Below are 15,184 nucleotides of genomic sequence, written 5' to 3' on the forward strand. Positions count from 1 at the left end.
CTTCCAGGTTAATTTTGGCAGTGGGCTTTGTTCCTCCACCTGGGGCCACCACTCCCCAGGCCAGAATCCTTACAACTTCACTCCTACCACCCAGACCAAGGAGTAGTAACAGCGCTCAGCTGTTGCCCATCCCCAGGGCCCACCATGGAGAACCACTGTTGGTTCCTTGAACCCCATCCACACTTCCATAAATACTTTCTTCAATCAAACCCTTTGGAAGGTGCCGTCTATCTCCTACAAGAGTCTTGACATGGGAACATCTCCCCAACGGTCCCACGAAAAGACTGCCGAGCTTACTTACCGAGAGCCGTGATGGACACGAGGGTGCTGGCCCGGCGTTCCCCCACGACCTGCCACTCGCCATCCACTGCCCGCACCCATTCGGTCACGTGGCATTCGTACTGGCCCTCGTCCTCCCTCCTGCTGTTGAAGATGCCCAGGCTGAACGAGTTGGGCTGCACCTGCTCCATCTGGACGCCCCCAAAGCTGCTGCGCTCCCAGTAGGACGTGCCAGGCTGCACGGTGCCGTCCCGGTCCAGCCACATGATGTTGCTGCGGCGGTTCTGCCTGTCCACCAGCTGCCAGATGACGGAGAAGCGGCCTAGTGGTCTACCCGCTGTGCGGATGCTGCAGGAGAGGTGTAGATTCTCACCCTCCAGGACGACGCTGGCATTGCTGGCCACCTCCACCGAGATGCTGCTCTCTGTGCAGAGGGAGAGAGTGCCACGCTGGGGCTTTCTGGGCTCCACTGAGCCCTCCCCACTGACATCAAAGGAGGAGGGGTACAAATGTCACTCTATTCAGGTACAAGGGGACCTTGGAGGGTGCAAGCACTCTGACACTTGCTGCTGCTGCAAGCCCTGGCTGGTTCTGGGTTTCACTCCCTGTGATTTTAGAGCTGATAACCTAGGAGGCCCTTTACTGGATACAAAGATAACGTGTGGGATCATGAGCGTCTAAGACCTGAGACTGAATCAGAACAGAAAGACATTACCCTTAGGGCACAAAGCAATTCATCAGGCCCTCCATATCCACTGCTTCCACATCCATGGATTCAACCAAGCATGGATAGAAAATATGCCAAAAAAAAAAAAAAAAAAAAATTCCAGTAGGTTCCAAAAGGCAAAACTTGAATTTGCTGTGCACTGGCAACTCTTTACATAGCATGTACATTGTGTTAGGTATAAGTAATCTAGAGATGACGTGCACAGGTTATATGCAAATCCAATGCCATTTTATATAAGGGACTTGAGCATCCGCAGATTTGGGGCGGTCCTGGAACCAATCCCCCTCGGAATCTGAAGGGTGACTGTAATGTGTTCAGCAGGGTTCAAGAATTTCTGACTTGGATTTTCAGTACGTTGAATACCTTGAAAATTCTACTTCACCGAATCTTCCCTTAATTTAGGGGCTACAGCAGTCAAATAAAAGCTGAACATCCATACATGCCATTTGAGTCCTTCAGGGCAATACCAGGAGATAGAAAAAAAAAAAGTGACAGGAAGTATTTGGAGGACAACACGTGCTTGCTTGGGTGTGGGCAGTAACGGAGCACAGATGGCCTCATTTCACAGCGTGTGTGGGGAGCAAGCTTTCATACTTTCATTAACACACAGGAACAGACCAAAGCCGGTGGCTCGCCTTCCTGCTGCTGTCCACCTTCAGCCCTGGGGTTCCACTGCTCTTGACCTTGAGTTTCTGCCAATCAAACTCTGGGATAAGGATTCCTCTCTCCTTCACTCCTCACTTAGCTGTATGAACTCCCTCAGTGGAATTATTTAAGCTCTACACGCCTTCTATGAGATAGGGAGAGTGCTACATTGTGCAGTTTTTCAAAGATTAAAAAGTAAATGAGACAATGTCTATAAATCACCTAATACGTAGGTTTTCAAAAACTGGTTACCATGATCATAATTAATTTTACTACTCCCATTAACTCTTTGTTTTTATAAAGAGTGTGGATACTTTAATCTATCTTAATTATGCATAGATTATTTTGTATAATTATCTATAGAGCTCCAAAAGCCCTTAAGTGTTAAAAAACAGAAAGTACCAGACGAATTCGGCTCCAATTTTCCGGGCACCATCCACATGAAACATATACATCAATTTTAAATCATTCAGTAAATCAAATCCCAGATTAAGAGGCACACCCAATTACTGAGGGGAAAAGCATACCCACGACCATGCATTTGAATCAATCTTTTCTCCCGTGTGTTTCCCCCACAGGCAGAAACACGCAGAGAGGAGCGTTGAGCCCAGGCATGGAGCTCTTGCTATAGTGAACAGGTCTGCCACCCATTCTGGGTTGGCTTCTTTCACATGAAAAAAGGTCCGGACAGACAGGGTGCGGAATAGGAATTTTCCCAGGAGCCATACCTAGATGAGTCATGGAGATGACAGGGCTCCTGAGTAGCTACATCTGTAGCAGTAGCGGCTGAAAGCAAGGATTTGGAGGCAGGCAGACCACGCTCAGGCCCAGGTCTACTGCTTCCTAACTGCAATCTTGGGGCTCTTACTTAATCTACCCAAGCTTCCATTTCTTTTTTTTTTTCTTGCGTTATGCGGGCCTCTCACTGTTGTGGCCTCTCCCATTTGCGGAGCACAGGCTCCGGACGCGCAGGCTCAGCGGCCATGGCTCACGGGCCCAGCCGCTCCGCGGCATGTGGGATCCTCCCGAAACGGGGCACGAACCCGGGTCTCCTGCATCGGCAGGCGGACTCTCAAGCACTGCGCCACCAGGGAAGCCCCAAGCTTCCATTTCTTATGTGCAAAACGGAGATACTAAGAGTCCTACTTCTTAGGGTGATGACACTGAGGGTATTAGATGGGGTAGTTATTTTTCATCCTCATTAATAATAACAATATTCCTCTTCAGATTAAAGACTCATTAATGACTCACCTCCAGCGTTATCAATTCGCAGTGAGGAATTAAAGAAGGGCAACTTCGGCATCAATGGGGAAAAAAAAAAATCCCTTTGCTTGCCTTAAGCAGAAGAATGACTTGCAGGACATCACTCCCACCCCCTGCTGTCACCCCAGTGGGCTCTTATCTTCTATAAGCCCCGGCTTGTTTGTTACAAGGGCTGCTGTTGGGTGCTCTGTTACTTGAGCAAGCCTGGAAAAACCACGCAGTTAGATGTGAAACTACGAGAAGCAAAACCATTCCGCAGCCCAGGCAAAGGCAAATGCAGACACGGTGCTGACTGCCCGTTAAAGACTATTTACAAGTGTTCTCAGGCCTGAGAAAAGGCAGCCAACAATTTAAAACTCTCTGGATTAAATGAAAACTAGGAGAGAACTAATGAGAATCTGAGTGCACGGTTACAAACGAAATTTCCAATCAGGAGGTTGATGACGGAGCACAGGCTAAGCGCAGAGCAGCGAGTCTGGGGTTAGAAGCAAATACTTGCCATGCGATGCAAGCTCGACCGACCACTATCAGACCGGCTCAGCCACTTCCCTGTATGGTGCTCTGGCCTCTTCATTCACAGGATGAATAGAATACTGGCCTCTCCAAGGATTGGAGGGGTGGGAGTGGAGAAGGAAATGATACACGCAGAAGCACTTTGGGCTCTTGAGGGGAAAAGCGCCATTAAAATCCGAGTTTTTATTATCACCATTACCGATGTGATCACTGTCGTTCTTTGGTAGACTTACCCAAGTGGCCTTGGGGCAGGATCTGGTGGTGCTGGGGGACTTTAACTACCCAGTTATCTGCTGGAAAAGCAATATAGCAGGCCACAGATCATCAAACAAGTTCTTGGAAGGGGATGGAGGAAATCTCTTAGTACAAAAAATAGGGAAGTACACAGTGTGGCTGCCCTTCACTGGATCCTTATAGAACAATGAGGAATTAGTTGCAGATTTAAAAGTAGAGACCATGGTTAAGGCAGGCGCAGTCCGACAGGAAAATACTAAAGAGAGTGGGCATCCAGTTTAACAAATTCCATTCAGCAAGCACCTACCCTACGCAAAGCACCATGCTAGGCATTGCAGGGGGAAACAGTCTAAGAAAGAAAAGAATTTCAAGATGAGATGCGTGTGAGAGAGAGATTTTTTTTTAAAAAAAAAAGCACAAAGGAAAGTCATCCTGTTGGTGAGAAAAGAAAAAAAAGAGTGGCAAGACCCCTGTTGTCTGTTTCCTTTCTTCACACTTGAAACTATATTAAATATGTAAAAGTGTAGATAAAAATGAAAAGGGAATCATTACAGGGCTGAGAGAAAGAACAGCTTGAGCAGTGGAGCAAAAGGTTAAAGGTTAGCTTAAAAACTTCACCATCTTGCTTAAAATCAGGGCATTCTAAGTATTCTCATTTTACTAAAAACAAAACTATGAGAGAAATGAGATATTAATGAGAACATCCTGATACTATGGATAATTAAACCCAACATAAGCAAACACAGGCAGTCCCCCGAGTCCCCAGTCCTGACTGATACCCACCCAGACAATGCCAGCTACAAGGAGGCGGGGAGCCCACCTAAGCAGCCTTGGAAATAAGCTAAGCTCTAAAAGCCTGTGCTCCAGGAAGATGTGAGAGGTCCCATCCACTGACGTTTAAAAACCCAATTCCGATAGGGGATAGACAATTAGGGTAATGCCAATCCCTATACCTCCAAAACCCAGAGAGCGAATCTTCCTTAATAATGCGCTTTAGCATTTAAAATCCTCCCATAAAAGACCAACCCTCTTAAGTGAGATTTCAAGACAGGCATCCACCCACTTCTTCTGGGACTTAATTCCCACACAGGAGCAAACAGCTGTCCTGGATTCCTGGTTGGCATCCAGGCTGAGCTGGCACTGCAGGCGTTTACACAGAGCTGCTAGCACTAGGATCTGCCGTGCCCCTCTCCAGCCTGCAAACATACACCCGACGCTCTGCCTACCAGGGTGGGGGGATTGCTAAGTGTGGGCAGGTGAGCTGGAGAAAGGAGAGGGGGTAACAGGTTTTCTCTGCCAGCTCGGACTGAACCTGCCCTGCCCTGCCCTTCCCTCCCCATAGCTCTTCCCCTCTCCCCCGACTTCTGTCAGATGGTGCTAGCTACTGAACCAGACCAGCGGGAGGAGGAGGAAGCAGCACATCCCTGCACTTACTGATGGGGAGGACGACGATGGGGATGTTCTTGGGACGCTTGCTCTCCTTGTCGATGAATTCCCCGGTGACTGTTTTCTCTCTCTCTGTCACACGACAGTTGTATTTCCCACTGTCCTCCTGGCGGAGGTGGTAAATCTTCAGCACGAAGACACTGTCGCTCTCCTTGGCCACTTTGAGCTGGCCCCTGGCCTCCCGATGGGTGAACTCACTGTTGAGGACCGGCACAGCATTCGGCCCCATGCTGGCAATGAGCGAGCTGTTGAAGGCCCAGGAGACGGCAAAGTAACGGTCGGGAGTGTTCTGCCCCTCCAGGATGCACCTGAACTCCGCCGGTTCACCTACCGTATACAGCCGCTTGTCGGTCTCCAGCCGAACGGTGAACTCTTTGTCTGAGAAAACAAATAACAGAACGGATGCATTCTGGGTGACCGAGGGCCCCAGCTCTCCAAACTGCATCAGCAAATTCCCACCACCCACACCTTCTCACCAAGATGACTACTGGGAAGACACCTCCACACTTGTCTTGAGAGAAAAACTCTCGAATATCACAGAGAGAGCTCAAAGGTAGCCAGACCCAGAGAGTCTAAAGGGCTTGTTATCCCAGTCAAGTCAACAGGGCTCTGTCTGCAGCGTATAATGCCCTAGGTTAGACTCTGAGATCAGCAAGCAATATCACTCCTAATTTCACTTGCACAGCAGATTACAAAGGTCCATCCTTGATCTATATGCCCAGAACTCCATTAAAGCATCAGAATTACAAATATTTTCAGTAAATATTATAGACATGACCCTGCTGAGACTTGTGAGACAAATTACCCAGTGCCCCAGGTGCTGACCCCAATCCAAATAAACATTCTATCTATCTATCCATCTCTCTCTCTCTCTCTCTCTCTCTCTCTATCTATCTATCTATCTATCTGGAGAGAGAGAGAGAAAGATATCCTCCACCCCCAAGTGAATACTGGAAATAAGACACAGGTAAGACAATCCCTAACAAAACTGCATAGGAAAAGTGAAAACTAATGTCTTTTCACTAATCTATCACCTGTCAGATCAAATCTCTAGAAAGATGGAGTGGAAAAGTACCTACTTCCAAGGACAGCCAGATGACCTCTGAAATGGTCAATGAACCCAAGCACCCTTCAAAGAGCTGGGAGTTAAACCAGACATGGGGGCGGGGGGGGGGGGGGGGGGGCTGTTAAGTGATCAATGCTAGGTTCCCATCCCCACACCAGTCGAGTCAGTCGGTGGATGGAACCTGGAAATCTTTATATTTTAAAACTATGGGTCTCAAAGTGTAGCTGGTGGTGATCAAGGGCTCATCGCCACTAACTGTCCCACACACCATGTAACGGTGTATGGTGACTGTCAATGCCGTGAGACAATGATCGTATCTCACAGGCACCCGTGGCAGAAGACAAAGGAGTGAAGGGTCCTGGAAAACAGAGTCACAGAGCCTTGGGTGGGAGAGGCTGCAGTTGTAAGTACTGCCCAAGTCCTTCCCCTCCCAGTTCTAGCTCTATTCCTCTGAAGAAAACATTGACTGGAGAATCGCATTTACAGGGATGTTTGAATTCCTTGTATATCCATTAGCTCCAATCTCGACTGCCTTCCCCACACTGGCATTTCCATGCTGTTACCACTATCTTGAAGTGGTATCTTATCTTTAAGGCCCCTGCCCCATTCTTATCCCCCTATCCCATGCACTCTTCAAGCAGATGAGAATCCTATTTCCCTAAAAAACACAGCAATCCCAAGAGTGCTGCTCCCACATTCCTATTCCCCGTGGCTTGGTGAAGCTTTCACATTCCCAGGTTGAAGATGAGATTCAGGGCAAACCATCCTCTTTTCTGCACAGCCGTTTGCCCTTGTTATACCCAGTCAATTAAACCTCCATAAATCGATTTACGCTTTTTCCAATACCCCCTCACTCCTCGGCTCACTGAAATTTGGCTTTGGGCCTTCTCCCACACTTCCCTGACCCAGCAAATGTCCCCAATGACACCCCCTGCCCATCACAACCAAAGGCGTTTCTCAAGTATGTTATAGCCTCTGGACCAGCTCTCTTCCCTTGGGTCCATGACACCATCCCTCCTGCTGCTTCTCCCGCTGGCCTGACCACTCTGTCTCTCGAACCTGCTCCCCTGACCACCTCTTACTGCCACAGTTATCCTGGGCCCTCATCGCTCCCAAGCTCAGCCTCTGAGTGCCACGTCTGATCACGTGCTGGGTGCTTCACATGCTGAGCATCTCTATGAAGGTCCGCTTGCGGGATGGATTCCTTGATCAAAATTTCCAAGAACAAATGCAAAGACACCCAGTGCTGCCACTGAAGGGGAAGCAGAGGCTCTCAAGCAAGACTTGGCACATTGCCTCATCCCTCCTTATCACAATTCCACAATTCCTGAGCCCCAGCCTCGGATTCCTCCTTCCACAATACTCTCCATTCTGTTGCCTCGAGCACCCACTGCCCGCTTCCTAGGTCACTGCCACTGAGCTAGCCCTGGCCTTAACAGCCCTTCCCTACCTGGTCTCCCAACTTCAGACCCAACCTGTTTAGTCAACACTAGGTGGCCTCCATGGTTGTTCCCTTCTAAAACCCAGGCCTGATTGTGTCACTCTCTGCTTAAAAATCTCTATTCCCTCCTCCAAATGTTGGCAGCAGTGGTTTTCAAGCTATGCTCAGGCGGGGCGGTAGCGGAGAGACCTTCCTTTCCTCATACAAAGTCTTTTGCTGCCCAATACAGAAAACATTTGGTTCAGGCAAAGGGGGAACACCGCGACCCCCATACGCCCTCCTCAAGCACCCCATGGCATGCACCCGTGCACATGAACACACACACACATGCCCACCCACAAGCGACCGCTCAGGCACCTCTACAGGACTCCTAAGATTCTAAGGAGAACAACTTGAAATGCTCGGACCACAGGGTCAAGGCCAAGCTCACATTCTAGCATGTGGGCTTCAGGCCACCTTTCCTATCTCCTCTCACCACTCCTATCCGGAACTCAACACCTGCTCACCCTTGACTTCTCTGTGCTTGCCAAGCTGGTCAAACAATTCTGTACCTTTATGCGTCTCCTCCTGATGTCTGCTCAAGCTTCAAGGCTCAGCTCAAGTAACCAAATGCGTTGGTTTTCCTGAATTTTCCTCAACCACCCCACCCAGGGAAAACATGGTTGCAAGAACACTTTACATTCACCATGCTCCCAGGGCACCCTTCACTCAGCCACTGGCTTTCACATCTGTAGTTAGTTCCCTGAGTGCAGGGACCAAGCGTTATTCATCTCTGAATCCCCCATGCCTATCGCCACACCTGCAGCGTTGCAGAGACTTACTAAGTGTTGACTGACATCAACTAAGAGAAGGGCAGCACTGGGGCTACAACCACTGAACCAGAACAGCACAGACACAGAGTGAAGTCATCAACTATTTTTTCACCTAGTTTTCCCTTTGCTGGCTTCGTCTGGATACATTTGCTGGGCAAATTCAAAAAAATCCTCATTCCAAATTGGTAAGATTAAAATAAAGAAGATTAACTGATGCAACCTAATTTGAAAGCGCTAAGACTTAAAATCTGGCCCAGACTTTTGAAGCTGCTCTTAACACCATCCAGGAAGGGAAGGGATAAATATGAAATAAAGTGCCTTCTGTAGGTTTAGTACCGGAAGTTCCAGAAGCTGCTAAATGCTCTGGGTCCTACAGAGCAGATAAAGTGCTCCCAGCGCAGAAGCCCAACCCTTCTCGTAAAAGCCCTCACACCCATTAGATATCCAGAGAGTCGCTTCTGCCCTTTTACTTCTAGCTCTGCACCTGACAAAGCATAGACAGTGGAAGTGTACTGAAAATCCAGCTTCCCAGGCCCCACCCCAGAAGCCTGATTCAGGAATCTGTACTGCCTGAGCCTGGGAATCTGTGCTATTAGGTAAAGTCTGAAGCACACCCTTAGGATGGCAGAAGAACAGGTGGCAGGAAAGCTATGCAAAGACCAAGACCACCGCCATCTGACTTGAGCAAATGGGATGGGGTGGGGGTGGCAGGGTGTCAAACTACAGGTCCTGAAGGGGGCCCCCGACCTGTGCCTCAGATGCCCCAGCTCACCTCCCACAAACCACAACTCCGCTCACCGGGACAATGGCAGCCCCTCACTGAAGGTGAGCAGTAACATAAGGAAAGGCCCTTGGGCACTTGCTGCAGCTCCATGACGGCACGCCACCACCTTCCAACCAAACCAGGGAACAGAAGGCCCACGGAACACCTGCCTCCAGCCCAGCTGAGGCAGTCAAGCAATGGCTTTTAGCTCTGGTCGAGGGCCCAGCTGGACTCAGGGGCCGGGGGAGTGCAGCCTGAGAAGGTCAGGGCTTGGGATACCTGGGCCCTATGTACCCCGGGTACTTGCAGAATCGCCAGAAGAGTCTGCACAGCCTGTCTGACCACCCTCCCTGCCAGACAGAGAGTGGGGACGAGAGACTGACCGGTGGGCTGGACGTTGACCACAGTCCCCTCGGAACGCTTTCGGGTCATCGGGTACCATGAGCCGTCTGGGTCCTGGATCCACTCGGTGGCCTCGCAGTAGAACTCGCCCTGGTCGGAGGGCTGCAAGTGGAAGACGGTGAGGCGGAAGGTGCTGCTCCCCAGCTTGTCCAGGCGCACCTCCCCCAGGCTCTGCCTCTGCGCGTAGTCGCTGCTCGACTGCAGCACAAAATCCCGGCTCAGGGCAATGACCTCCACCGGCTTCTCGCCGCCCCGCTGCCGTAGCCAGGCCACGGACAGGTGGCTGTGCTGCAACGTCTCCGTGGCCACCTCACACGTGAGCTCTAGGGGGTCCTGCTCCACTCTGTGCAGAGTGTGGCGCACAGCAGTGGACTGCAGGGAGTCCGGGATCACTGCAACACAGGAACAGCCATGGGACACAGTCACAAAGCCACAGATCTTACACTTGTGGGGCTGAGCTCCCACCCACCAGCCTTCGACAGTCCCTGTTGTGGCCATGGAGGACCCCAGATGGCACAGAAACCGAACGACTTTTCTGTTTGGATTTGGACTACAATTTTTTGGCGCTTACACTTACCTGGTTGATATTTCAAAAACACTCAGATAAAAAGTGACTTTTGGGGGCAGAGGGATAAATTCAGAATTCGAGATTAACAGATATACACTACTATATATAAAAGGACTTACTATATAGCACAGAGAACTATATTCAATATCTTGTAATAACCTATAATGGGAAGCCATCTGAAAAAGAATATCTGTGTGTAGAACTGAATCACTCTGCTGTACACCTGAAACATTCTAAAGCAACTATACTTCAATAAAAAAATACGTAAGTAAAATAATGTTTGTAGACTTAAAAGAAAGTGGGTCATATTTCAGTTTACATAATAAATGAACTCCCTGAAAATAACATGTAAAAGGAATTCTGTGTCAGGTCAAATAAGATTTTGTTGTCCACGGTGGTATTGCTTCCAGACATTGTAACTTGGCTTCTCACTGAACTTCAAACAAAAAGAGTTCCTGGAACTACGAGTTTCCCATTTTCTATACAACTTGCTCATTTTCTCCCTTCTAGCCACCCTACCCCCATGTCAGCAGTGCAGTGCACTAGGAAGGTTATTTCTTCTTCTTCTTTTTTTCTTTCTTTTTTTTTTTTTTTTAAAAAAAAGGACTTCCCTGGTGGTGCAGTGGTTAAGAATCCACCTGCCAATGCAGGAGACACGGGTTCGAGCCCTGGTCCAGGAAGACCCCACATGCCACAGAGCAACTAACCCCACGCAGCACAACTACTGAGCCTGTGCTCTAGAGCCCACGAGCCACAACTACTGAGCCCGCAAGCCACAACTACTGAAGCCCATGCGCCTAGAGCCCGTGCTCTGCAACAACAGAAGCCACCACAATGAGAAGCCCGTGCACCACAACAAAGAGTAGCCCCCGCTCGACACAACTAGAGAAAGCCCGTGCGCAGCAACGAAGACCCAAAGCAGCCATACATAAATAAATAAGTAAAGGTTGTGGTAGAGAGAAGCAGCAGCAGCCTCGATTTTTTAGTAGGTTTAATTTTCATATTATTCATGTGTCAACATGTGTCATGTTCGTGGGCTGGAAGGAAGCCATGGTATGGGGATGAGTCAGGCAAGCAATGAGATTTCCTCTGTGGTCACCTGGTCAGCAGTTTCCTGCGGAGACTAAACATGACACTCTCTCTGATGTGAAGGGTCGAAATCTTAATTTCTAGTTTTCACTATCACAATTAAGCCTGGAAATTATGAGGTGGACAGAAAAACAGAACAGCCTTGATATTTCTGACCCTTCACAATGGCAAACACTGTGGCGCAGAGCAGTCCACAATGAAATCCCTCTCCTTTCTCCTCCAGCTCCCTCCATCATCCAGGGGCCAAGGGAGACAGCTGGTGCAAAATTCCTCACTCTGTGGAGCCAAAAGACACACAGACCCACTTCAGGTCTGAGCACGGTCCTGCAGCTGCATTAGCTTCCTGACTCAGCAGCGCCCCAGGCAGCTCAGAGCCACGTTCCAAAGGCCCATCATTGAGAACACCACCCAGCTCTACCCACCACCAGTGCTTCCCATCAGGAGGCTTGCACAAACCTCTTAGATGGCCTCATCCACCAGAGGGCAGACAGCAGAAGCAAGAAGAACTACAATTTTGCAGCCTGTGAAACGAAAACCACATTCACAGAAAGACAGACAAAATGAAAAGGCAGAGCACTTTGTACCAGATGAAGGAACAAGATAAAACCGCAGAAAAACAACTAAATGAAGCGGTGATAGGCAACCTTCCAGGAAAAAAATTCAGAATAATGATAGTGAAGATGATCCAGGACCTTGGAAAAAGAATGGAGGCAAAGATCGAGAAGATGCAAGAAATGTTTAACGAAGACCTAGAAGAATTAAAAACCAAACAAACACAGATGAACAATACAATAACTGAAATGAAAAATACACTAGAAGGAATCAATAGCAGCATAACTGAGGCAGAAGAACGGATAAGTGACCTGGAAGACAGAATGGTGGAATTCACTGCTGTGGAACAGAATAAAGAAAAAAGAATGAAAAGAAACGAAGACAGGCTAAGAGACCTCTGGGACAACATTAAATGTAACAACATTCACATTACAGGGGTCCCAGAAGGATAAGAGAGAGAGAAGGGAACCGGAGAAAATATTTGAAGAGATTATAGTAGAAAACTTCTCTAACATGGGAAAGGAAATAGCCACCCAAGTCCAGGAAGCGCAGAGAGTCCCAGGCAGGGTAAACCCCAGGAGAAACACGCCAAGACACATAGTAATCAAATTGGCAAAAATTAAAGACAAAGAAAAATTATTGAAAGTAACAAGGGAAAAGCAACAAATAACATACAAGGGAACTCCCATAAGGTTAACAGCTGATTTCTCAGCAGTAACTCTACAAGCTAGAAGGGAGTGGCATGATATATTTAAAGTGATGAAAGGGAAGAACCTACAACCAAGATTACTCTACCTGGCAAGGATCTCATTCAGATTTGATGAAGAAATCAAAAGCTTTACAGACAAAAAAAAGCTAAGAGAATTCAGCACCACCAAACCAGCTCTACAACAAATGCTACAGGAACTTCTATAAGTGGGAAACACAAGAGAAGAAAAGGACCTACAAAAACAAACCCAAAACAATTAAGGAAATGGTCATAGAAACATACATATCGATAATTACCTTAAACGTGAATGGATTAAACGCTCTAACCAAAGGACACAGGCTTGCCGAATGGATACAAAAAAAGACCCATATATATGCTGTCTACACGAGACCCACTTCAGACCTAGGGACACATGCAGACTGAAAGTGAGGGGATGGAAAAAGATATTCCATGCAAATGGAAATCAAAAGAAAGCCGGAGTCGCAATACTCATATCAGATAAAATAGACTTTAAAATTAAGAATGTTACAAGAGACAAGGAAGGACACTACATAATGATCAAGGGATCAATCCAAGAAGAAGATATAACAATTGTAAATATATATGCACCCCACATAGGAGCACCTCAATACATAAGGCAACTGCTAACAGCTATAAAAGAGGAAATCGACAGTAACACTATAATAGTGGGGGACTTTAACACCTCACTTACACCAAAGGACAGATCATCCAAACAGAAAATTAATAAGAAAAAACAAGCTGTAAATGACACAACAGACCAGATAGATTTAATTGATATTTAAAGAACAATTCCATCCAAAACAGCAGATTACACTTTCTTCTCAAATGCACATGGAACATTCTCCAGGACAGATCACATCTTGGGTCACAAATCAAGCCTCGGTAAATTTAAGAAAATTGGAATCATATCAAGCATCTTTTCTGACCACAATGCCATGAGATTAGAAATCAATTACAGGGAAAAAAACGTAAAAAACACAAGTACATGGAGACTAAACAATATGTTACTAAATAACCAAGAGATCACTGAAGAAATCAAAGAGGAAATAAAAAAATACATAGAGACAAATTACAATGAAAACACGACAATCCAAAACCTATGGGATGCAGCAAAAGCAGTACTAAGAGGGAAGTTTATAGCAATACCAAGCCTACCTCAAGAAACAAGAAAACTCTCAAATAAACAATCTAACCTTACACCTAAAGGAACTAGAGAAAGAAAAACAAACAAAACCCAAAGTTAGCAGAAGGAAAGAAATCATAAAGATCAGAGCAGAAATAAATGAAATAGAAACAAAGAAAGCAATAGCAAAGATCAATAAAACTAAAAGCTGGTTCTTTGAGAAGAGAAACTAAATTGGTAAACCTTTAGCCAGACTCATCAAGAAAAAGAGGGAGAGGACTCAAATCAATAAAATTAGAAATGAAAAAGGAGAAGTTACAACAGACACTGCAGAAATACAAAGCATACTAAGAGACTACTACAAGCAACTCTATGCCAATAAAATGGACAACCTGGAAGAAATGGACAAATTCTTAGAAAGGTACAATCTTCCAAGACAGAATCAGGAAGAAATCGAAAATATGAACAGACCAATCACAAGTAATGAAATTGAAACTGTGATTAAAAATCTTCCAACAAGAAAAAGTCCAGGGCCAGATGGCTTCACAGGTGAACTTTATCAAACATTAAGAGAAGAGCTAACACCCATCCCTCTCAACCTCTTCCAAAACACTGCAGAGGAAGCAACACTCCCAAACTCATTCTACGAGGCCACCATCACCCCAATACCAAAACCAAACAAAGAGATTACAAAAAAAGAAGATTACAGACCAGTATCACTGATGAATACAGACGCAAAAATCCTCAATAAAATACTAGCAAACAGACTCCAACAACACATTAAAAGGATCATACACCATGATCAAGTGGGATTTATCCCAGGGATGCAAGGATTCTTCAATATATGCAAATCAATCAATGTGATATACCATATTAACAAATTGAAGAATAAAAGCCATATGATCACCTCAATAGATGCAGGAAAACCTTCTGACAAAATTCAACACCCATTCATGATAAAAACTCGCCAGAAAGTGGGCATAGAGGGAACCTACCTCAACATAATAAAGGCCATGTATGACAAAACCACAGCAAACATCATTCTCAATGGTGAAAAACTGAAAGCATTTCCTCTAAGATCAGGAACAAGACAAGGATGTCTACTCTCGCCACTATTATTCAACATAGTTTTGGAAGTCCTAGCCACAGCAATTAGAGAAGAAAAAGAAATACAAACTGGAAAAGAAGAAGTAAAACTGTCACTGTTTGCAGATGACATGATACTATACATAGAGAATCCTAAAGACGCCACCAGAAAACTACTCGAGCTCATCAATGAATCTGGTAAAGTTGCAGGATACAAAATTAATGTACAGAAGTCTCTTGCATTCCTATACACTAACAATGAAAGATCAGAAAGAGAAATTAAGGAAACAATCCCATTCACCATTGCAACAAAAAGAATAAAATACCTAGGAATAAACCTACCTAAGGAGGTAAAAGACCTGTACTCAGAAAACTAAGACACTGATGAAAGAAAACAAAGATGACACAAACAGATGGAGAAATATACCATGTTCGTGGATCGGAA

General features: G+C 46.4%; 1 protein-coding gene across 1 annotated transcript in view; it reads right to left on the reverse strand.

The window, feature by feature from the left end:
* IGSF3 (immunoglobulin superfamily member 3) overlaps nucleotides 1–15,184 on the reverse strand; it is a 98,186-nt gene that overhangs the window by 24,685 nt on the left and 58,317 nt on the right. Inside the window, exons 4-6 of the mRNA XM_007452637.1 lie at nucleotides 9,573–9,983; nucleotides 5,096–5,485; nucleotides 302–703 (exon numbers count right to left, since the gene is read on the reverse strand). Coding sequence (XP_007452699.1) covers nucleotides 302–703; nucleotides 5,096–5,485; nucleotides 9,573–9,983 — 1,203 coding nt within the window. The remainder of the gene's footprint in view (nucleotides 1–301; nucleotides 704–5,095; nucleotides 5,486–9,572; nucleotides 9,984–15,184) is intronic.

Source organism: Lipotes vexillifer, unplaced genomic scaffold, assembly GCF_000442215.2.
Source record: "Lipotes vexillifer unplaced genomic scaffold, Lipotes_vexillifer_v1.1 scaffold1343, whole genome shotgun sequence".
NCBI classification, from domain to species: domain Eukaryota; kingdom Metazoa; phylum Chordata; class Mammalia; order Artiodactyla; family Lipotidae; genus Lipotes; species Lipotes vexillifer.